General features: G+C 39.8%; 1 protein-coding gene across 3 annotated transcripts in view; it reads left to right on the forward strand.

Annotated features, from left to right (window-relative positions):
- Positions 1 to 25,070, forward strand: part of LOC124288967 (ATP-binding cassette sub-family C member 4-like) — a 55,447-nt gene that overhangs the window by 4,815 nt on the left and 25,562 nt on the right. For all 3 annotated transcript variants that reach the window (XM_046725561.1, XM_046725563.1, XM_046725562.1), the window contains exons 3-15: positions 4,130 to 4,240; positions 12,141 to 12,258; positions 13,029 to 13,244; positions 14,404 to 14,493; positions 14,758 to 14,921; positions 15,427 to 15,552; positions 16,556 to 16,808; positions 17,314 to 17,529; positions 17,930 to 17,983; positions 18,180 to 18,221; positions 19,228 to 19,419; positions 20,130 to 20,224; positions 24,213 to 24,299. In XM_046725561.1, the coding sequence (XP_046581517.1) occupies positions 4,130 to 4,240; positions 12,141 to 12,258; positions 13,029 to 13,244; positions 14,404 to 14,493; positions 14,758 to 14,921; positions 15,427 to 15,552; positions 16,556 to 16,808; positions 17,314 to 17,529; positions 17,930 to 17,983; positions 18,180 to 18,221; positions 19,228 to 19,419; positions 20,130 to 20,224; positions 24,213 to 24,299 (1,764 nt within the window). The remainder of the gene's footprint in view (positions 1 to 4,129; positions 4,241 to 12,140; positions 12,259 to 13,028; positions 13,245 to 14,403; positions 14,494 to 14,757; positions 14,922 to 15,426; positions 15,553 to 16,555; positions 16,809 to 17,313; positions 17,530 to 17,929; positions 17,984 to 18,179; positions 18,222 to 19,227; positions 19,420 to 20,129; positions 20,225 to 24,212; positions 24,300 to 25,070) is intronic.

Here is a 25,070-nt window from a genome sequence, read left to right on the forward strand (position 1 = left end):
TCACACATAAATGTCGTTTTCTGATTGGGTGAGCGCTTTGCTATTATTTAAGAATTGAATTTCACTTTGAACAACGCTTTGACATCGTTCATTTTTCAGTGCAAACACACAAAGTGACATTCATGATTCAATTCTTATAATTTCGCACTTTGATGTTTACACATACATATTTTACCCACTTCTACATGATCATTGTTTACAGTGATGTGTTTTAATACCTGTAAAATGTTGTAATGTCATTCTGTTCAAGACCGTATTGTAGCGATGTTTGTATACTTGGCGATTTTTTTACACATGTATCCCAACCCTTGAAGAAATAGTTCTCAAAGTATTCCTTAAAATATTACAACCAATTCATCAATAGGTTTGAAACTGCTTTAATAAGCATAACATCAATGAAATTATCAAACAGAAACTAATATCAATAACAATATCATTTTAACAAACTGTCATTGTACCTATAAAACTATGACGGATTCGCGTTGATCACAGAATAATACAACCGACCGACTTCAAGTTTTATGGCGTGGTGAATAGGAAGCAGATTTCGTTGGTGTATTCTATTTATTTGTGATTGTTTATTGTGAAACTTAATGAGCAGTTTTTAAACAGATCACGGGGCAGAATCCGCAAACCAAGAGAGATTAAACTCTTGTGATAAGGAACAATGCTCAGCAATTGGAAATCCGTTTGGTCGTGAAGAAGTGACATTGCCAAAATTGGGGTGATCTGAAACAGGATCGCCGCTAAATTGGCATCACCAAATGCAGCAAGATCATTGGGGGTCCTTGAAACCGTAGCGGAAATTTGAAAATTAGGTCGCGACTGGCTGGGACTTGTTGTCAGGACGCGTTGTCGGTCAGATTTTTGCAAAACTGTGCTCAGTTGGCGCTTTTTGTTACGTACTAAAACAAGTAAGTGATATGTATAAATTAAAAGGAGTGTGAATGCAAATGATTTATTTTGTTTACATCAAGCTGGACAGCGAGTATCCTGGGGACCCAGATCGGCTCGAAAACGTTCACACACGTATGAACGATGTTTACACACGTATGAACGATTTGAAGGGTTCAAGGTAAATGAACCTTGAAATTTAGATCACATGACCACTGTCTCAACCAACCAACGTTCGGGAATCTGTAAACTTCAAAGCACGAAATTATCTTCAATATACCCCGCTAACAAGCGAGTAACATTTTCTATGTACCCCACTGGGAATGCCAAACTCATTTGGTACTTCATTGTAGTAATTCTTTATCTCGAATAACATTGAATCGCGTATGATGTATGGAAATTACCGATTTATTGCTAATGCAAATTGATGGAAGGGAGATAACTTTAAATTTCTTTTTCTTGTCGTCGGGTACTTTATACTATGATTCGATACCCGTGCTTCAAACAGTTCAAATTACCATTGAGGTGTTCGGTAAGATAAATACATTATTTACTGGTCCCTTGGGGCCCATGGTTTGATGTACCCTCGATGTTTCTTTATGTTCCAACATGAACAAACATCAAGGGTACATCAGCCCATGTCCCCATCGAGACCAGTGAACAACCCTTATTGCTATAAGGCAAGGCATATGAGGCATATTGTATAATGAAAATGTATAAATGGAAACACATGTTATATTTGGGATTACACTTTCTCAGTAAAGTACACTTTCTAGTACTATTGTTGGGTTGAGCCCCATTGTGTATGGCCCTGACGAGTAATGGAAAGTAACCTCTCTCTCTCTCTCTCTCTCTCTCTCTCTCTCTCTCTCTCTCTCTCTCTCTCTCTCTCTCTCTCTCTCTCTCTCTCTCTCTCTCTCTCTCTCTCTCTCTCTCTCTCTCTCTCTCTCTCTCTCTCTCTCTCTCTCTCTATATATATATATATATATATATGGATTTCATCGTGGGTATTTTAAGTGACCCATCATTGGATCAATGTCACAGACAGAATGAAGCCTCTTATCACCTGAGAATCAGTTTAACAGCTGTTACCGGTCAGTTCAAAGAGAGTGCATCTAATTATGCTAATAATAATGTCTGAGTCAGGTCACAGTGTTCTAATTGTTGCACATGCCAGCCTCAGGTCATCTGTTCAGAGCATGAATAGGGCATGAGCTTACATACAAGAAGCCGTCACACCCAAGTCGGTTCTGTTGATCTAGTAAGATCAACCAATAATATCCGAAATATTAGTAGACAATCTACTGAGGATAATACCATGATTCAGTTTCAGGCTGGTCATACATGTAGACTCAAAGCTTTTGTCACAGACTGTTTTGGATTGTCTCATCATTTATGGTCATTTCATCAAGATAATTATTATTCAATCCTAAGGGCTGCAATGAATCCACTATGAGGCGAATATGAAACGTATCACAGACTGTTAATGTATCATGACATTACCTGTGACCTCATTACTGTCAAATTAAATGTTGACTACTATCATGCCTGGCTTGGAGTTGGATATATTCCGTTTTGCATTTCACTTTGACAAATAACACCAAATTCAAGTAAAAGCATTCCTTAAGAAATGCATGAGTATGCAGTTCTAACTTCTAGTGACCATGAATAACAAATTGAATTCATAAAGGGATACAGTTAAATTCACCAATACACATTGTAACAGTCGTCAACATGTCACAGTTGCATGTTTTTGTTTGTTTCCAAGATGTAAGAAAAATTAAGCATGGTATCTGACCATCATGTTTAGTTTTAAATACATTCCCACTGAACACAGATGTTTATAAGAGATAATGCCATTATTTCTTGTTCTGGTACATGTTATCATTGGTTATGAGCATCATCATAGTGGTGAATTGTGTGTGCTATTTGTGCACATTTCAATGTATGGGCATGCTCCTGCTAGCCATAGACTTGCCTCCTGATCCTAATGTAACCCAGAACCCATGAAGATCCGGGTTAGAATTGGTCTTCAGTAGGGCTGTGCAATATTACCGGTATATACCGGTACAGTATCTAGCGATACGATATGGTTCAGATTCTGCAATATATTGGGTCATCCAGGGTTAGCCCCCTTTGAATTATATGCCCTTGACTTCCATGGCAACAATATGTGCCCTAAAAGTGCCAAATATACTATAGTGCCTCAAATGGGCCAATGTTTTATTTGGACTTATTAGTAGAGCCTCTGGCTCTGAGTGACCATTTCACAATTCAAATTATTTTATTATTTTTGTATGTTTCAAAATGGGACATATGTTATCAATTTGTCATAAAGACCTAAGTCTTATAAATTTTGTAGGACTGTATAATAACATTCTAGTCAAGGATCTTAGTCATTGGACGAGGTTTTTAAGCTCAAGTAGTTCACCTGAATCATGTTTTTGTTTCATTTTGCCGTAGTTCATGCTAACACGTTTATATTGGAGTTGAATCTGAGTGAATCACTGACATACAGTAACCATGGTAACAATAATTATATCCTGCATTGAAGAGCATTCTGTTGAAGCAATCATCACTGACCATGGAAAGTTATACCGTTACCTTTATCATTATGTTCGCAAAACTTTGTTGCAATACTTCAATTAAATATTTCACATTAAAGCTCTATATCATGTTATTTATCTGTAAACCATTGGCATACAGCCATACACAATGGGGACGGGGAGCCTGAAAGTATGAGGTAACAGCAACTACTAATACAAGACAAATCTTATGGATAACAATTTCTTGATTTATTTTACACAACGTTTCTGGGCTAGTTCTTGCCCCTTCGTCAGGTGGATAATGATCATAGTGAACAATACAGTATATATATTGATGTACAGGAAGCCAGATATGTACATAAGTATATACAAGCGCAAGGGGAAAAGAGATATAATGAAGTATGTACAAACAATGCAGTGAGATGAAAGAGAAGAATACAGTGATAGGGTATTTTACACAGCAGAGTGGTTTGAGAGTCTATGATTTCTTGGTGATGCACCAGGCGCTCGGGAGCTGTGCCTTGGGTGATGGTGGCCAGAGAGCACTCATAACATACCTACTGGATATGTCTACTGTACGACATTGCTGTATCACTGACCTCAACAACAGCTGTTGTGTTATAATGCAGCAGAACAGCTTACATGCTAGATGTCATCAGGAAACATATTCAATATTATTATTATTTCAGGTGGATATCAGGTCTGTTCCGAAACGGTTACAAGAAAGATCTAGACATATCTGATATGTATGATGTCTGCCAAGAAGACGAATCCAGTCAGGTTGTGCGGACACTGGAGAGGTTTGTGCACTGTATAATAATAAAACCTAACTAAAGGGTTAAACATATGTTTCTTACCATGCTTTACTCCAGATACTTTAACTTCTTTCAGAGGTAGAAGTTGGAGAAGTAAGGAAGGATAACAATATATTTTTATGAACAACTTCTTTATTGCTGTGAAGGTTTTCTGGGTTGATGGGTATCCATCTTTAATTTGTTGAACTTAGCAATGTGGGTCTTTTTCCTGGCAGAGTCTAGGTTGCCGCTGTGAGTTACTTGTGGTCTGCATGTTCCTGAGTGAAGCGTAGGTGTCCTCTGAGAGAATTGATTGAAGGTAGTTTTCTTTTTCGGCGATGGTGTGTAGGGTGAGGGCCCGGTCTTACAACAAATTAAAGATGGATACCCATCAACCCAGAAAACCTTCCTCCATTGCGGACTACCAGGGAAAAACTGCCGTCAACCTAAGCAGAACCTCAACCAGAAACATATTGCAGTCCTAGCCAAAGGCCTCAAGTTCTCACCCACCAACATCTGGGCCAACAACGATGAGTTCATCACTAAATCTTTAAACTTATCCAATCTCACGGTATGCACCTCTCTTCTTCTTCTACGACCATGTGTGGAAACGTGCTGTAGGCTAAGTTGAATCAAAAGTTATCTGGCCTCTGACCCCCCGACCTCTGCCCCCACTCCGATAGCAGTACCTGTCAATCATCTCAATAAGCGTGCAGATAACTCAGATGATCATGTGACAGTCTGTGCCTGTCATTCTCTTTCTTGTCGCTACACCGAGTGGACGTGTGTGTTGTTCTCTCAGTTAGACATTACTTGATTGTCAATATGGAAAATAGATGGAATCAAAGTTCTTCTAAGAAACGCAAACACTGTGATCAGTGCAACAGCAACTTATCCGCTGCTGATCCACACGCTTTGTGTGTGGATTGTATAGGCTGTTGTAGTTGGTCACATCGGTGTTCTGTTTGTTCACACTTGAATTAAGTTGAATGATGATGATATTTCTGAATATCGATGGGTTGCATCTAGATGTAGAACGGACAGAGATTTGCGTACAACTGTTGAAGGTCCTTCAACTTTTAAGCGTGCTATATCGGAACGCTGTTCGAAGAGAGCAGTTGGTTGATCTAAATCACTGTCCCCGGACGTAGATTTTTTAGAGGTGGCCTCAGACTCCTACTTGAGCGAGTATCTCCATCGTCTCTTTTGTCATCAAACGTCTAGTCCCATCTCCAGACAAGTTTTATCTCCTCCGAGAGTGGTAGTGCTAACAACTTCTGCAGCACAGTCTCGGCCTTCTAACTTGGTGACGATTTCACAGACTCCTAGTTTACCTCAGGTGGTTGTTTCCAATGCGCTGCTTTGGCTGAGTGCTCCACACCCCTCTGTTATGGTGGGTGCGCTTGGTGAAGCGTTCACTCTCATGCGGCGAGTGCAGTCATTTCGGCGCTTTCAACCACAGGGATCAGTTCGTCAGGCATGATGATAGTATCCAGTGCAGAGCTTTCACAGTGTATGAAATAAGCCAAAAGTCCAGCCAGACATCAGGGCTGGTAACTTTAAAATGTTGCCAGTGCAAAATTGATTTAACCAGGCCAAATATGGTGAATTTACCAGACCGTCGGGCTGGCTGGCTGTAAATATAGACCGTCCGTCGGAAATCTAGACCGTCTCGGGCGGTCGAACAGGCCTTCTTTCATACACTGGCTTTCAACACCTTTCCCGTACCTTGCACCACCTGTCTATCATCTACCGTCTAGTTCCAGTGCACCGTTTACTACTAGAGCGGCACTTGTTGTCCATTCATCACTTTGTTTGTACCAATGCGTTGCTCTCGCAAGACGAACCCAGTGCATCGTTTCACTTCAGTTCACTGCTCTCGTTCGGTCCAACTCGTTAGACCGATGCGCTGCGTTCGATTGGATCAACACTTCAGACCAGTGCCGTTTCCGATTGGAACAACGATTCAACCTAGTGAATTGTTGTTTGATCGGAACAACTTTTCAGTCCGGTACACCATTATTGTATGGTACGACGTTTTAGACGAGTGCATCGGTCTCGTTTGACTCAGCGCTTTAGATCACACTGACCGAACCGGATCATCCATCCGATCCAGATCGCAGAACCGATCCTGATTGCCGAACCATACCAGTTCGCCGCTCCTACAGTATTCACCGATCCGAGTGTGTTCGCTGAACTGTCAGCTTTCGACGAATCATCTGGTTACCTCTTTGGCCTACTGCCATCATGACTTTGTTTGCTAGTTCGCACACTACGTTACCTACAGTGGGTTTTTTCTGCTGCGAGTTTACCTTCAACACTTCTTCCAACTTCGGCGTTGCATGATACCTCATTTCTACAGTTTTTACCGGTGCTCGGCTTGACTTTGGGGTTAGCTTCCTGATTGAATGATTCTGCGGTGTCCATGTACGGACAGTGCGTTCACTCCAATGCGGTGCTTTCATTCTGTTTGGCGCTTCAGTGAGTACCTTGGCTTTTTGATTGGCTCGTCTCTACACACAAGGTCAATGCACTGTTTTCAGTCCAGTGCGACGTTTTGCTCTCATGGGCCTCTTTCATTCACTTCCTTGTTATCTACTAGTGCGTTGATCATATCCAGAGTGCCGTTTTACTCCAGTGCGCTGCTCTCTAAGTATCAATGCTTCCATCCAGTGCATCGTTTCTGCTGGTTGTATAGACAAAATGATAGAGGTAGTAGATATGTCAGTAGCGCAGGCCTCTACTTTACGACGGCGATTGACGATCCCGGATCTTTAAGATTCCTCCATCATCCTTCCGATCTTCACCTTCGATGAATGGTTCGATTCAACGACTCTACCCTTCGTCGTAGATGTCAGCACTCCAACCACCCGGTTTGACATATCTGTCCAGAAACTGGTTGATGTAAAGGAATGATGATGAGGATGATGAAACAGGTCACGATTACACCCAGCGATACATCAGAACGCTGCTTCGAGTAGTCTGTAGTAACCAGACTCAGTGAAGTGTCGTATGATATTCCTGAATATCAAGTTGTGCCTAGTATCCACAGTTTCTGCGTGTGGTATCAACAGTGATGTTTGGTAAAGTAGCTAGTGTCCCTTAACGCGGATGTTATGGGTTGGGACTCGCCTGGTTAACCGAAGACCGTGGTGTCTCGTTTTTGTCAGTATTGCATGTGGGAAGCGTTTGCAATGGCTGACTACTGTTTGTTTATCGCAGATGTTTTGATAATTAGAGTGACTATGGAGTGCCCTGACAGATTGTCTTGGTCCTACGAAGCGGATAACTATCCCAGCCTTTAATTGCCAGTGATGATGGACAGTGCCATTCCCGATAAGAGTGATTATGTCGAGTTTTGTCAGTCAGCCGGGAGAAACAGTTTACCGAGGGTGCCAGACAGAATCGCCATTACGCTTTCACTTTGGCTGGGTTTACTTGGTTCTTAGCTTAAGGCCTCAGTTCAGAGGTCACTGCAGCTATGTCTGGATTGTTCGTAGGCATCGGTGTTGCTACCTTCGTCTCCTTTATGAACGTTCCTGGGGTCACTGGTCTTTTTTACCTCTGCCATTCCATCAGCTTTGCGAATGTTCTGGTAGTATGACGATCCCATGCATCGCATCTACTAACTTTCTCACTCCATCTGGCGGACCAACACTTCATTTGGCGAACTATACGTTCCTACGATCACTGTTTATACGGCCTTCATCACTCTGTGTACAATGTGTACGTTCCTGTAGGTTGACTGACATCTCCATGCCACGAATCTCCTACATTCAACACTTCTTCAGTGCTGTCATGGTAGCTTGGTCACGTATCCTATCTCAGGAAAGATTTTTTCTTCAGTGGCAATAGTTGCTAGGCCTTCTGACGTCAGCTTAAGCCCCAACGTACAGAGGCCATCTCCAACTTCAACAAATACTACGCTCGTATCTCGAGGTTGATAACTGAACCCAAAGGAATTGTTTCGCCTTCCTGAACTGCTTCGTCCAGTCCTTCAGGGTGGCCCGACAAACGGAAGGTCTGTGCTGGAGTTTTTTCTTGGTACCCCTAGAACTCTGGACTCTTTGTCAGTGGCAAGAACTTCTGGGTCTGTTGACATCAGCTCAAGCTGTGACTCTCAGGGGATAGCTTCAACTAAGGCCTTTCCACTTTCTTCTGGGTCAGCACATCAGGATTGGCATCCCTCACGCATTCATCTCTCTTCCTCCAGCACTCCATCTCCATCTCCAGTGGTGGTTGGATGGGTTGAATATGTACAGTGGAGTTTTTTTAAGGCCGTTTGCTCCAGTACATCGCCTGTACGTAGTCACTTTTCTACGCGGGTGGGGAGCTCACTTTCTCGATCAGCAAGTGGCAGGGTTGTGGTCTCCCGAAGAAAGCGCATGTCACAGCAACGTTTGGAGCTCAGGGCAGTGATTCTTGCGATCACTCATTGGCATCACCTGTTACAATCAACCAAGCTTTTGTTTCGATCGGACTATGCTGTGATCGTGTGGCACATCAATCGAATGGGATCCACGGGGTCTCCTCAGCTTCTTTAGTGGACACAACAGTTTTTTCCACTTTGTGGACTCTTTCAACATCACGGTCCAGGCCAATCACATCCCAGGGTTGAAGTACGTCATTGCAGATTCGACCATACCCGATGGGGTGGAAACTGCATCCGCAGGTGTTCCAGACGTTATGCCTTCCAATGTCTAACCTGACAGTGGATCTGTTTGCTACCCGCTTCCATCACCTGCTTCCAATCACCTGGGTCCATTGGTTCTGGTGTAGCAGTTGTCGTCGGCTCGCAAACGCAGATAAGATGCAGTTCCTACCTTCGTGTAGGTTTTGCATTCTCTATATCATGAAAGATATCAGTCCTATCTTTCGTATTGGTATGCATTATATTGGGCATAGACCACCTCATCTAGGGTACTAAGGCGTGTCTGCACTGTCAAAAGTTGTCAGCTTTTAGGTTGTGAAGGGATTCCTTTTCCTCATTGGTGAGGATGGGTTTCTGGGGTCTGTCTTTGAAGAGGATGCAGACTCGATAGACTGAGAGGCCAGTTTTGTGCTACATGCAGAGGTGGTCGACGCTCCGCTTACTGACCTCTACTCTCTGAGCAATTACGTTAAGTGTTGATTTCCAATTACCTGCGTGGTTTTCGAACCGTTCCACTCTTAAGTCCTTTCTCACCTTTGGTAAGTTAGGTTGATTGGTACTGAACATTAAACTAGTTGAGCAACCGGGCTATTCCCTCTTTCACCGCCTTCCAGCGTGCGTCTGTTGGGGGTAGTTTCGAAGCAGGGACTGGCCAGATTAAGGTCCTCAACTTTAAATCACTGGGGTCACCTGATAAATCGTGGGGAGGCGGGGCCTACTTGCCAATCTGCGTCCTTTTCCTTGTCAAAAGTTGCGGCTGAAAACCACATTAATTGGGGATCGCCCACTCCCTAGAGTTTTTGTTCTGTGTAAGCCAAGGGGTTATCTGAAGCAACCCATCACAAGTTTGAAGTTTGCATATCGGGAGTTGGTGCTTACTGCTGGCCTCCTTGGGTTATGCGTCTTCACAGTTGGAAGTATTGACAGGGTAATCTGCAGTCCTCCTGCCAACCTTGGTATTATGCATACCGTGAGATAGGATAAGTTTAAACATTTGGAAATTTTACTATAAATTGTATATATATATACTTGTCCTATCTCACGCGATGGATACCCACCCGACCTGCCCCACATCACAGATTACTGGAAGCTCCAAGACGAGAATGACAGGCACAGGTAGTCACGTGATCATCTGAGTGATCTGCACGCTTATTGAGATGATTGACAGGTACTGCTATCGGAATGGGGGCAGAGGTCGGGGGGTCAGAGGCCAGATAACTTTTGATTCAACTTAGCCTACAGCACGTTTCCACACATGGTCGTAGAAGAAGAAGAGATGTGCATACCGTGAGATAGGATAAGTATATAAATATACAATTTAGAGTAAAATTTTCAATATTGAGAAGGGCCTGCAGCAACTGGCCCCGGTGGCAACGTTGACTTCCTCCGACACCAGATAACCAACATCCTCTTCAAAGACAGACCCCAGAAACCCATCCTCACCAATGAGGAAAAGGAATCCCTTCACAACCTAAAAGCTGACAAAACTTTCACCATAGCCCCAGCAGACAAAGGCAAGGCAACGGTCATCATGGAAACAGCCCATTTCAACAGCCTGACCGACACCATCCACCAAGACCAGACGACCTACAAGAGACTAAAGAAGGACCCTACCGACACACTACAAAAAGAGCACAAGGCATTACTCAAGAAACTCCTCAACAACAACGAAATCGGCCCGACCCTCCACAAAAAGCTCATCACCCCTCATCCCAAGCCACCAGCTGCCCGTGCCACCATAAAAATTCACAAGGACCCTGTGAAAGCCCGTCTTTTAGTCTTTAGCAGGGACACAATCCACTACAACACAGCTCAATATCTATCCCGCCTCCTCTCACCACTCAAAAAACTGCTAAATCGTTCATCCCAGATTTTTCATCTGCTTTCTGTATGAAGATCCAAGACATCAACCAACCCGGGAAATTAATCAGCTATGACGTCATTGACCTGTTCACTAATGTTCTGTGTGACAAAGCTATTGAAATCCTGAGAAACCACATAGATGAAATCCACCCATCTCTAGAAACCCGTCTAACAACTGACAGTATCATCCAACTGATACACTCCTGCATCAGCTCCACATACTTCACCTGGCGGGACAACATATACCAGCAAACCCACGGCCTCCCCATGGGTTCCCCACTATCACCATTAATCACTGAAATGGCCCACCTAGAAGAAAAAACCCTGGAAACATCTCCCCATAAGGCCCTTCTGTTGGTTCCGGAAAGTGGACGATACCTTTGTCATCCTTAAGCCTGACAGTGACCCTAAAGCTCCACTAGACCACATCAACTCCCAAAACCCACGTATCCAGTTCACCATGGAAGAAGAGTCCAACTGTCAGTTGCCCTTCCTTGATGTACTGGTTCTCAAGGACACCATAAACTTAGTACTACAGTATACTGAGAACCAACCCACACCGACCAGTACCTTCACTATGGCTTGATAACGATGTTAGAACCTACACTGAAACGTCGCTCTCACAGCAATAAAGAAGTTGTTCATCCATATATTGTTATCATTCCTACCAGATACTTTGTAATACCAGTGCTACATAAATGTTCCAGATTTATTATACTTGAAACGTTGGAATATAAGCTAGGTCTTCATACTGATATACTGAACAGTTTCTATTCTTTCCAGTGTCCTGAGGGGTTCCTGTGTCCATTTAGGTTCGCTGATTGAACCTTGTTACCTCCTAAATATGGTTCATTAGGGTTATAAGAACCTCTTGACTTTAATGTTCCACTTGGAACACTGCTTCATTCTGTAAATCAAATTGTGAAGATAACCATTATGTCATATTTTCGACTAGCCATTCACATCACTACATTTTATGACTACTTGACCTTTAATTCTTGCCCTCATTAATGTTAACCAACATTTGGTAGTGGATAGGTATATCAGTAAATCCTGCACAGTATCATGTGTCCACAGTCCAGACAACCTCTCCTTGGTTACCATGGTTTACAATGTTCATTAAATTACATCTATAACAGACTCAAAAGGACCACAAAATTCGGTTTGTTATGACTGTAGTTCGTTATATATGTGTTTTGACTATAATATACAGCAGGTGACTTGGACCCATAAGTGTTCATTACAAGAGTATAAGTGTATTTACTTCTTTGTAAGTCAACAGTGCTGATCATGGAAAATATTTATGTTTTATTTGTTTAATTGTTTTGGTATGGGCATAGACATTTTGTTGTTGTTTACAGTAGCAGTGATATTACTGTGTGTGTGTTACAGGTGCTGGAAGGATGAAATACAGAAGTTAGCTGATGGAAAAAATGTCAGCTTATTCAAGACTGTGTTCAGAGCCTTTAAACTTAGGTTGATACTTCCAGGCATAAGTGTCTTCTTTGTGGTAGGTTCACCTGGGAATCGACCCGTGAAGGTCCGGGTTAGATATATTGATCTTTAATAACCCATGCTTGTCGTAAGAGGCAACTAACGGGATCGGGTGGTCAGACTCGCTAACTTGGTTGACACATGTCATCGGTTCCCAAATGCGCAGATCGATGCTCATGCTGTTTATCACTGGATTGTCTGGTCCAGACTCGATTATTTACATACCGCCGCCATATAGCTGGAATATTGCTGAATGCGGCATAAAACTAAACTCACTCACTCTCTCACCTGGGAATCTCTGGACTATACTCATGAGACACCTCTACCATAGCAAAATTCTGAAATTTGCAGCAGATGAAAAGGATGTACATGCTGACAGGATTTGTAATACCAAAGGTTGTTGCCCTTTTTAGTGGGAAACCAATTTTAATGGGTTTAATTGAAGGAATCCATTTTATCTGTCAGTCTTAAAATCAATATTGCTACGGTAATCACATTTGTTAGCCCTATAGCCATACTGAGAATTTGTGTATCTAAGGGACCGTTCACAATCTATGGCTAATTAAGCATGAATGTGGTATGTAGTGTACAATGACTTTGTTGACCATGAAAATGAGAATGTAACACATGTTACAAATTTAGCATGCTTTATGTGAGACCCAGTCAAAAAACACAAACTTTCAAAAACATTTGGGAAGCTTCAGAACATTGTGGCTCATCTTTGAAGTAGCACAGGATATTTGTTTTGACTTATTTGAATAAAGTTTTGTTTCCTTTTGCTTGCAGGAAACATTGAAGATCATGCAGCCTTTGTTGATTGGCCAGGTCATCATGTTCCTAAGCCCAAACCCAACTTTACCCACCTACTATGCTTATATATTTGCGGCAGCGCTGGGGCTGGTTAACCTGCTGCAGACGTTTTTAAACTCCCACTTTTTCTATGTTATGCAACACACTGCCATGAAAATGAAAGTTGCTGTCTCTGGCCTGGTGTATAAGAAGGTAACTGTGTTCTCATTGTCCGTAGAATGAATGATAATGAGTGGGTTCAGTGCTATTTCAAGCAGTACTATGTTACATTACAAGTTGTCACCTTGATGTGGTAGGAAAGGGGACATTGTTATAAGGCTTTAACAAAAATAGTGAAGTCACAAGCACAGGTTCGGTGCTGATGAACCTAGAAACATGTTACGGGTGAACAGGGATTTGGAAGCCATGTTTTTGGCATGTCAAGGGGACACAACTCTGTAGATAGTGAATTCTGGTGACGGCCACATATGCTGTTTGTAAGTAGAAGTTCTTTGTGGAGTATTATTGTACCAGAGACGGTGCCATAGTAACGTGATTAAAAGGTTGATGTGTACCACCCATGATGGGTTGCATTCATCTCATGGACACAGAATGTGTTTTGAATATAAGTTCATCTTCACACAGTATATTTCTTCCTTTATTTGTGACATGTGTGTCTCTGACATGATGTTTTGGTTTTGATCTTTTTTTTCTTCTAAATTTAGTTAAGCCACATCACATGTACATATGTACATAAACACATGACCATAATGAGTTTATTTTTGCTTCTGGTAGTCTGATGTCATGGCTAATGCCAATCCAAAAGTAGCTTCGTACATTAACCTTACCACTGAGGACAGGTTTGACTTGTGGATTTCAACTTCATTTTGTTCTTATAGCATGTTGTGATATGGATGCTAGTACCTGAAGAGCATTGTCAAAACCACCTAGATTACATTACTTACAAAAAGCCAAATTAATGTTGTTGAGTCATTGCTAATAAAGGTTAGAGGAGTTGATGTACTTGTGTGCTATGATAACGCTGGTAAGATTCAGGTTACATGTACAACTGGGGCTATAGTATAAAACATCATCAGAACTTCTAAGTGTATGTAACTCTGCTTTCATAAAAGGTTGAAACCAGGATCTGGAAATCAGCCCTGCCGACTTTGTTAACTAATGCCATTGTCCATGTTGCACTAATTGATGCTCATTGTCAGTCTCAAGACTGTCTGGTCTAGACTTACTTTGGAAGTTGCCATCATAAAGCTGTAATAATGCTGAGTGCAGCATTTAAAAACAATACCAACAAACAGACCCCGTGTGTTACATTGCATGCAAATTTCCACTAAAATATGTCATGTCTTTGCAGGTCCTTACTTTAAGCTGCCAGTCCTTTTACCAGACCACCTCTGGACAGATAGTAAATTTTCTCTCCACTGATGTAGAAATGTTCAGCACTGTAAGCATTTGCATAATTTTATTTATATCAAATATTAATGAACAATTCCTAGAACATGTAAGATTCTAATGTCATAAGTATGATATTAATAAACAATATATCAAAACAAAATTCAGTAAATCCTAGAAATTGTGTACTGCTTTTCAATTATGAAAATGTCTTAGTAAAATTGTTCCATATCTTCTTGTGAGTATGATATGTTTATATATGTGTATGTTGTATTTCTCTAAAGAACATTTCTAATTTCTGTTTTTCTGCTTTCAGTGTATAGAAAACATACACTACTTGTGGTTGTCTCCCCTTGTCATATGTGTCGTAGTGTACCTCATATACAGGGAAGTGGGTGTGGCCAGTTTCTTCGGTCTCCTGCCTGTTCTTGTATTTTTACCATCCCAGATTGGTTCGGGGAAGCTCTTTGGTGTCTTGAGGTATGTTGAGTATTGGCCTGAATAACGAAAATCACTTGCTTGATAACGGTGTTAGTACCTACACCAAAATGTCACACTCATTGCAATACAGAAGTTGACTATCCATAGAACTTGGTTTTCCTTCATCTATACAACTTCTAAAATACCTCTCAAAGAAGCAAGGACACTGCTGTAATTATGGCTGTGATATAATGGATGGTGTTACTGATGCCAAAAATCAGTGATTTACTCCTTGTATTACTATCAGATTAATAGGGAACTGCTTTGTACAGTTGTTTCTGATGTTCCCAGAAAGCTTAGACACAGGTTTACCTGTGTATCTATGTTTCAGTGGATAAAAATGTCTGCAAAACATTTTGATCTGATTGATAAATGAGACAGATGTCTCAAGCATTATATTAATCCATCAGATATCATCCAAGATGGTTGAAAAATATTTGGCTTCATGATCATGATATCCAGAAGGTTATGTTCCTTTGTAAGTGGGATTTTGTGTTGACCTTAGAATGAAGACTGCAGCTTGGGGAGACGAGCGTATCAATGCCATGACGGAAATAGTGTCTGGGATGAGAGTGATCAAGATGTATTGCTGGGAGAAACCATTTGGTCAGATCATCAACACACTTCGACAGTAAGCTCACTTCCAGTAGTATTTGACCCACATCTGGTTTAGGTATCAGAATAATTGGCCCTGTGCTGGTCATATGATAATGTTGCCAGGCATCATACTCCCGTGATGTGAATAACTGGATTGTCTCATTCTATCTCAATTCATTACATTAATATGGCTGGAATATTTATGAGATATAAGTAAAAACCCCAAACAAAAGGCAGCATTTGAAGGGATGATAGCCAACAGTTACTGGCAAACAAGGATAAGTTGGACTGGCGAAGATAACGTGTTTACAAGAAGTAGGCGGTGCACAGCAATGAGCAAACCCATTTGGTTTGTGAAAGGTAGAGCAGATGTAGGCTAGTGCACGTTCAGTACATCACAATGAAATTGATTCTGTGCGCAGCTGCACACTCCTTGCTCATAAGACTCTTACGTGGTCGGTGTAGCGCTACACTTTATCACGGACAACCTGGGGCCCCTTTTGCTCACATTGGCAAGCGCCAGTGGGCTGCACTCAAACATGCTAATACAGGTCAATTGTCAGGTCGGTGCTCAACTTATCCTTGTTTGCCAGTAGTGTGGCCAGATTGTCAGGTCGGTGCTCAACTTATCCTTGTTTGCCAGTAGTGTGGCCAGATTGTCAGGTCGGTGCTCAACTTATCCTTGTTTGCCAGTAGTGTGGCCAGATTGTCAGGCCTGTTTCATTGTAGTTAGGGATGGCTTTGAATGTCTTCTTTATAAATGTTTATGTGAATCCATTTTATATCACCAAAACCAAAGTTTATATTTACTTAAATATATGTTTTTATTAAAACTTAATTATTTGAATTGTGTCTCATAATGAATGACATATATCTGTTGACACTATACTATTCATAGAACTTACCACTGTGTATTACTATGAGATACTTAACAACCATCACATGTGATGTTTATCATCTTTTCAGGATTAGAGCTAAATGAATAACTTTGAATTTGTATATTGTAGTGTCATATTCTGTGGTTTCTTCTCTTGCAGAAAGGAAATGTCATTCCTAAAGCTGTCTTTCCTGGTTAAAGCAATAAACCTATCTATTGTGTTCTACCTCACACGAGTAATGGCGTTGTTCATCTTTGTTGGAAACTGGTTGTTTATCTCCCACCCAATATCAACCAGTTCAGTCTTCGTCACTCTGGGCCTGCTGGATATCCTCAAGTTGTCAGCATTCTACTTTCTTGCCTACAGCTTTGAGACCCTCTATGAACTATCTGCCTCAATGCAGAGAATACAGGTATTTTTTTTTTGTGTGCACTGAGATGGTGTCATCTGATTATGGACATTTCTTTACATTTGTGTGTTTTGTGCCCTGTACCTAAACATGTTTTACTCAACATGTATGAACAATTAAACAAGCTTGATGTTTTAGTTGAGTATTTTATCATGTGATTAGTAAACCACGAGTGCAAAGCCTAAGATAATTTTAACGGAATGCAAAATGATAACACTAAAATGCACTGCATATATTATGCAAAGAGCCAAGTTTGAAACTGTGGACTCAAAAGGTTTGGGCGCAGGTTGTATTATTTGTTGTATGCTAAAAATTACATGACATTATTTCCTGGCCAAGGTCTTGTCATAAAAGTTTATCTAAATTAGTCCAATTGCTATCTAAATTTAAGAGTAAATATTCAGAAATTTCCAGCTTTAAAAAATATAAAATCATGTGTATCCTCCATTGAAGAGAATGGTGACAGTAACAGTTGACGTAAAACTCTTTTTTTCTATGTTTCCTGCAGAAATTTTTGTTGCTGGATGAAGAGAAAGATCTCACACATGGGGGCATCCTTCACAAACATGTGCATCATCGGACACACACAGAGTCAGATGCTGCTGTGGAGATAGATTATGTGACAGCCCGATGGGAGATGAGTGGGGCTGAGCTGAGGAAGAAGAGCAGGGAGAAGATCAAGAAGAGAGACAGCACCAGTGAGACTAGTAAACTCCTGCATGAGGTCAGTGCTGAAACACTTCTGTTTATGTAAAGATAGCAGCAACAAACTTGGTTATTATTATTATAGGATATTTATATAGCGCACATACCCAGGCAACTAGTGCATGCTCAAGGTGCTTATGACTGATGGTAGAGATTTCTATATAAATATTGTGGTGATTGATATATCTTCTCTATATGATTTAGACAGATTTAGATTTCTTAAGGAGACCATCATTACATGATTGTTTCATAGTTTCCTGAGAACAGACATAGCGACTCGTGCCAGTTTCATTTATTCACGGGTAATGGAAAAATATGAAATATTCAAATCCTTGAGGTATTGACAATAGATGCTTCTTGTCAAGCAAACAAACTTTACAGAATGAAACCATTTTTAATTACAAAGTTTTCTATTTCAGAGTGAGATGGAACATTATTTTTCCCTCAAGTCCATTGCGCTGAACATAAAAAAGGTCAGTGTGTTTAAGTTTGAAGATGAAGGTGAATGATTCTGTCTGCATCTGTGAAGTACATATGCAAGAACTAATTCAGGAATCAGTAGATTGTGATTGATATATGTTTTTGCATTTTTTGTGCTGTACTTTCCATATTTGATATTTATTCATTAGACAAGACAATTATTGCCTGAATTTTTATTGCATGAATCAGGGGGAGTTGATGGCTGTTGTGGGAACTGTGGGCTCTGGAAAGGTAAGTGTCTTTGACTGGAATACTACCTACTTTCTATGCTTGTAGACTCTGTTTCTGTGATGGATTCTCATTCCTATCATAGGTTGAAGCTACACATTTCTAAAATGGCATTGTGTATTTCATAGCTTTTGGCCGTGGGAGCCATGCCAATTAACACTTATCAGAGGGGTACACAAAGTCCGCAGCCTAGACTAACAGTTGTCCGACTTCCATTTCTGTGGAAGCCGCGGTGGCTGAGCGGTCTAGGCTTCTGACTTTGTTTGCTGGCGATTAGGTGCCTGACTCTGAGGGTGCGGGTTCGATTCCTGGATGGGACTCAACCCAAAACGTACTAGAATCTGTACTTTACTAAGAAAGTGTAATCCCAAATATAACATACGTTACACATTTAAGGTTGTATTTTATCAAGTCACTTACTTGTGGTTACTGACATCAGTTGAACTCGATTGAATAATGGTCGAAGTGAAACGTTAAATGTCAAGAAAAAATGACTAACATTGTCTGTAGCCAATATGATCAGTGATAACAAACATAACTGGCCTTATTAATTAACAGCAAAGATTTATCTCCCTCAGATATTCTACAAATGTGTGATTTGTTTCTCTTGGAGGTAAACAAAATGATTAATAGATAATCAATTTCCTGATGATTGGTTGTTTGTTGTTTGTTGTTTAATGCCGCACTCAGGCAGTATTCCAGCTATATGGCGGCAGTCTGTAAATAATCAAGTCTGGACCAGACACTCCAGTGATCAACATCACGAGCATCGATCTACGCATTTGGGAAACGATGACGTGTGTCAATCAAGTCAGCGAGCCTGACCACCTGATCCCGTTAGTCACCTCTTATGACAAGCGTGGGTTACTGAAGACCAATTCTAACCTGGATCTTCAGGGTCTTTTTTCTGCTGAACCAGGCACACAAAGGCTGTAAACTTTACAAGTATGCCCCTAGTGGACCATTGGGTATGTCCAACTGTGGCTCATTCTTCACTTACCTGTTGCAGACTTCTCTGCTACTGGCATTGCTGGGGGAATTCCCCTATCAACAAGGACAGATAACTCTACATGGATCTGTGGGATATGCAGCTCAGCAGTCCTGGGTTTTCTCTGGAAGTGTGAAACAAAATATCTTGTTCGGAGACAAGTATGATTTTAAAAGATATGAGGCAGTAGTTGATGCCTGTGCTCTTCAGAAGGTAAATATTTCAGAAACCACTTTCTTGTTAAATCTGCATAAAAACCCATATTAGACCATGACTACCATCAAAGTACTATTTCCCAGCTGGCTTCTATAAGCTGGAGTATTAAGCTGACTTTGTGCTGTTGTCTTGAGTTTGTTTGTTTTACTCATTAAATAAACAGTTGTTATTGTTGATGTATTTGTAATTAGACTTGGGTGTGTATTTATCAATTGCACGTTAGTTTGTTTTTGCATATATGAATTTACACGGTATTATATTGCTTAGGTTTATACCTCCACAAACACAGAAAATACTGAAGAAATTTCTAAGTAATAATGATGGATATTTAAAACCTTTGAATCAAGACCAACAAGACCAAAGAAGTTGTCTATCCATAAAAAGTGTTCCTCTTCATCATACCAGCTTCCAAATGCAACTTATGGAAGGAAGACCAACACAGTTTACCAGTTCCAGTTGTTTATGTGACCCAACTGCATTGTGAGGAAAACATGTGTTACCACGTTTCATGAGTCATTTAGTGATTTAGTCATGATGTACAGCTTTGGAAATTATGTTTTATTTTATGACGATTTATCTGGACAACAAACATAAACCTTATTTGACTGGTCCTCCGAGATTGTTGGTCGTCCGGCCTCACCAAGACAAAAAAATCAGTATATTACTTGAGGGTGTTGCCATTTTGTTATTGTGTTTGTCATTATCAGGATGTTGGCCTGATGAAATATGGGGATGAGACGCTGGTTGGGGAGAGAGGACTCTTACTGAGTGGAGGTCAAAAAGCCAGGCTCACTCTAGCAAGGTAATGCTGTAATGTAGTGTGAATCAGGCATTGCATCAAAGGCACTATGAAGTGAATATCTGCTCACAAATCCAATAGTGAGTCAGTTCAGTGAAATAATAACAAATCATTTGAAATGCTTTGGCCATGTTGACAGAAGAGCACTTTGTAAATGGCGTTATGTATTCACATGTTGACAGCATAGTAGTACACTCTGATAGTGTCACAGCTTAGCGTTTATTGCGAATTATTTTGGTTGACAGGAACATCAGTGCCTTGGCAAAGTGGCACAATTTACACTACTGCATAGCTTGCATTTTTGCCGTTTTGCATGTCTCACTTTGCTACATAATGGTCTATTTCAATTGTAAATATTTGATTCTTATGGGCATGAGTAAGAAATTAAAAAGGTACAATACGATTAACTGAATTGAAACAGCCCCAGTGCTCACCTTTCTCATTGTTTTCTAGGATCTAATTGAATTGTACAGTAACCAGTAATATCAGTTCTTGCAGCTGTCATGACATGGCTGGGAGCAGATGAACGTTATCTGGTCGTTCAGTACTGCTAGAATTTGTAGGGGATCCCAAAACTAAGTATATGGTCGATTCCAACGAAAAGTGTACACAGCTGGGTACAAGGTGACCAAAATAGAATTGCTTGCACCTTGTAATTCTTTTTACCAATGTAAAGTCAACATATTTGCCTCTTATGAAAATCAGTTGCCATCACTAATCTCTAAAAGTGACAAGTTGGTGGATCAGTGAAGTTGAAGGCTCATTTTCTAAATTGCCTACAAATACCAACATCATACCTTGTATATCCTGTGATTAGATGGCATATATGTTGCTTAACATCCAAATTCACTGTTGTTCTGCATGCACAATATGTTAATGACTATAGAAACTCTAAAGCCATATCATGGTTTCTTTCATGTTTTATAACCTCAAGCTTTACGAAACTAGAACCAATTTGGTACCTTTGTTTGATGTAAGTGAGATAGCACCACTTAGTGTTCTTTTCACAAACAAATCATTTTTACATATCTATCTTATTCATCTGAGAGACAACGGGTGGAACTTTCGGTAAGTACAACAAATTTGAAAATGCATCAATAACTAAATTTTGGGTGGAAGCTAAAAAAAATGTACTTGTAGGTAACAAATATCACGTAATTCCTTGTATTTAAAAATTGTTTATATATGTTAAACTAAATCGTAGCTGGTTTATTAAAACATCGAACAGTTTGGAAATTGTTTTCTAAATGCATAGGACATGTGAATGAAGACTGTTTACAACCAGTTTAAGGCTTTCTCTTTGTTTTGTCTCAGTGTATGTCGGAAAGTAGCAATGTCATTTTAACTGATGGAAATATACTTCTCATCAAAAGTTTAGACTCACAAGCAACACTCACTATATGTTATATGTGTGTATATATATATATGGTCACATCGAGATTGAATTCTCCACTAACTTGGGGGAACCAACTGCAAACCTTATGCAGATGAATTGCATGAGGAACATGCATCAAATTGCTGAAAAGCATGTGCAAATATTGTACATGTGAACAGTTGCGTTTTGGTGTAAAGTTTTGTTCAGAATTCGCCAATTTTCACTGATTTTTATCATTTATTGAACTCATGACAATACTCTTTTCAACGTTAAGAATTTGTTTTACAATACATCAGTTCATGTGTAAACAGTACCTTTAAACAGTATGGAATATCTTGCAAAATTTGATTTAAAACAGTCGCCTGAAGTAAGTGGCTATATTTACACTAGTGAGTCTAAACTGTTGATGAGAAGTATAGAAATTGAACTAAAATCATTACATCTGAAATTTTATTTACCAAATGTTTCAACTGACATTTGTATTCAAAGAAAGCACAACACAAATGTTCAAAACGCTTGAACTATTACCATATACCATATAAAATTATGTACAGATAGACATGTCACTAAAACAATGAATACATTATACGTCTTACTGAACTATAATTCTGCTTTAATTACACATATTTTGCAATGTCAATTGCTATTAGATAGACATTTACAGAAAATTTTAACTACAAAAACGAGTTACCTACGAATAAGACATACCTTTGACATATCTAATTACTAAACCCATGCAACTTCTTCTACTACAGTCTCAATTCTCCTATGTTCGCAAGTGCATCGGTGACAGCCCTGAACAAGACATACAACTTCAAACACACTGACTGATGTTACCTACAAATTCGGAATGTTACCAACGAATACACATGTTACCTACGAATCTACCGTTTATCCCGTGATACCATGCAAATTTTTACTTTTATCACCAAGATAAAAAAGAATTCATTATATATCACTATAATACAGTCTAAACCACAAACTGCAGTGCATCCCTGAATAGAACATTTTTATTGAACGCTCAGTTATGTAGCCATTTGGAATTCCAAGGAACCATTTCAATCTATTAATAGGTAGTACTGCGTACCTAATCAGCTTTATGATCTGCAATGATTGTCTTCAGTATAAATTATGTTATAGCAGCGTATTGTGTTCTCTATTTCATTTTGTTAACAATGAATACATGTTATCTACAAATGCCGTGAGCCACAACCGGGGAAATCACAGCGGGACACCATGTCTTAACAATTTAAGCCCCCATGTCAATTCAACTTGCAGTCTGAGGCCTTTTTTACAATAATAAGACTTAAAACCTCACTAAAATTAAAGTTGGTAAGTTGTAACAGGTGTCATATGCATCCTATGTTATTGTGACATGGGTTTATTTATATAACATTCTTGCAGAAAATGTAAAATACACTTACTAATCACCAATATGTTGTCTGGTCTCATCTATGATGACTTCCAAATGGAACATGTCACATGTTGTCATTCCACCAATCTATTTGAATGTGATCAGTTGTTGGTACTTGTAGGTAACATTTGGGAGTAAAAATTTACTTACGAATACAGGTTATTTTGTGTGATATCTTCGTAAAAACAGCACAGAAAATGTTTAGATGTAGCACACGTATATATTGTGGCCCTTTGCACTTACTTAGGATATCATTCACTAATGTGTCCATTTGTGGAAACAGCAACATATTTAATGGTAATTGTAGGTAACGTGATTTTTTTTACCAAATCAGACTTTGATTTTCTAACATTTTTTAGATCATTTCTTGTAAGAAATATTATGTAACGCCATTGCATTTGAGTACTTTACATATTAATGCTGTAAAAAGTAATACAAAACATAACCTTGTGTTGCATTTACATAAATTGACACTGTCATCGAAAACTGTAATTGTAGGTAACGCAAAAAAATATCACTTGAAAACAAATTACCAAAATTACGAATTAAACCCTAGACAAAATCATTTCAGGGGATTTATTCATGAAATATTTGCCAATCAGATTAATAAACTTCTGTTCATCCAGTTTGACTAGTATTTAACACACAACATGTTTTCAACAAAACATTTGTAAAATAATAGTCAAAATGAATAAAAATGGCCTGTTTTTGTCTCCCATAAGCCTAATTTTTAATTTAAAATAGTCATGTTATACATGGCCCGAATCGTCTCACTTGTGCCGATGTGATGGGCACCCTGAAATAAATGAAAGTAGTAATGCTAAAATGTTATGGGCCCAAACATGCTGTGTACACTTTTTGTTGGAATCGACCATATATGGGGGGCAAATTGTTATTTTGTTCAAATTTTCAATTTTTAAAGTTATTTTGTATTATTTTCTGATGTATTTTGACATGGCATTGTAACATTGCCTAATAACCATCATGTAAAGTTTGGTTCTGTTACCGTTGAAATACAAGTCATCTCCACCAAGCTTTATATTAGATAAAACTACATTTTTTTGTAACAGGAACTTTTTGATTCCCATTTTGGATTGACGGTTTAAACAGATTTGGCGTGGGACCAAATATCAGCCTCAGAGCAGGTCCAGACAAATCCCTCTAGCGGTAACGTTAAAGCCTATGGCCATGTATGTTTTCAGATCTGTGTATCGGGACTGTGACATTTACCTGCTGGATGACCCTCTCAGTGCTGTGGACACCAAAGTAGGAAGACACATCTTCAACAAGTAGGTCATCAACAACTATCATTGTTTATACTCTTCAAATCCAAAACACCTATATGTAATCATATATGAAAGACATTAGCACATGAAAGATGTATAAGCCCTGAAAATATACATATGTCTCTTTTTCTTAATTGAATATGTTTTTGCTAGAATCATCATGACAGCATGGTTGAAGTGCATAATCCAGATGTAGCCTTGGTAGAAATACAGGGACATAACATCTCTTTGTAACCATGCATGTCAGTGTTCAGAACTTCGGCATGTGAAAGATAATGAATAGGCTATTAAGTGGGAGTTAGTGTGATTTGTGTGATGAGTATGATTATGTGGCAATTGCCTGCATTATTATATGTATGTTGCAGGTGTGATAATGAGCATGTTGCAGGTGTGGTGATGAGCATGTTGCAGGTGTGGTGATGAGCATGTTGCAGGTGTGATGATGAGTATGTCGCAGGTGTGATGATGAGCATGTTGCTGGTGTGATGATGAGTATGTTGCTGGTGTGATAATGAGTATGTTGCAGGTGTGATAATGAGTATGTCGCAGGTGTGATGATGAGCATGTTGCTGGTGTGATAATGAGCATGTTGCAGGTGTGATAATGAGTATGTTGCTGGTTTGATGATGAGTATGCTGCAGGTGTGATGATGAGCATGTTGCAGGTGTGATGATGAATATGTTGCAGGTGTGATGATGAGCATGTTGCAGGTGTGATGATGAATATGTTGCAGGTGTGGTGATAAGTATGTTGCTGGTGTGGTGATAAGTATGT

This window comes from Haliotis rubra, unplaced genomic scaffold, assembly GCF_003918875.1.
Source record: "Haliotis rubra isolate DU_JTF1 unplaced genomic scaffold, ASM391887v1 Scf43, whole genome shotgun sequence".
NCBI classification, from domain to species: domain Eukaryota; kingdom Metazoa; phylum Mollusca; class Gastropoda; order Lepetellida; family Haliotidae; genus Haliotis; species Haliotis rubra.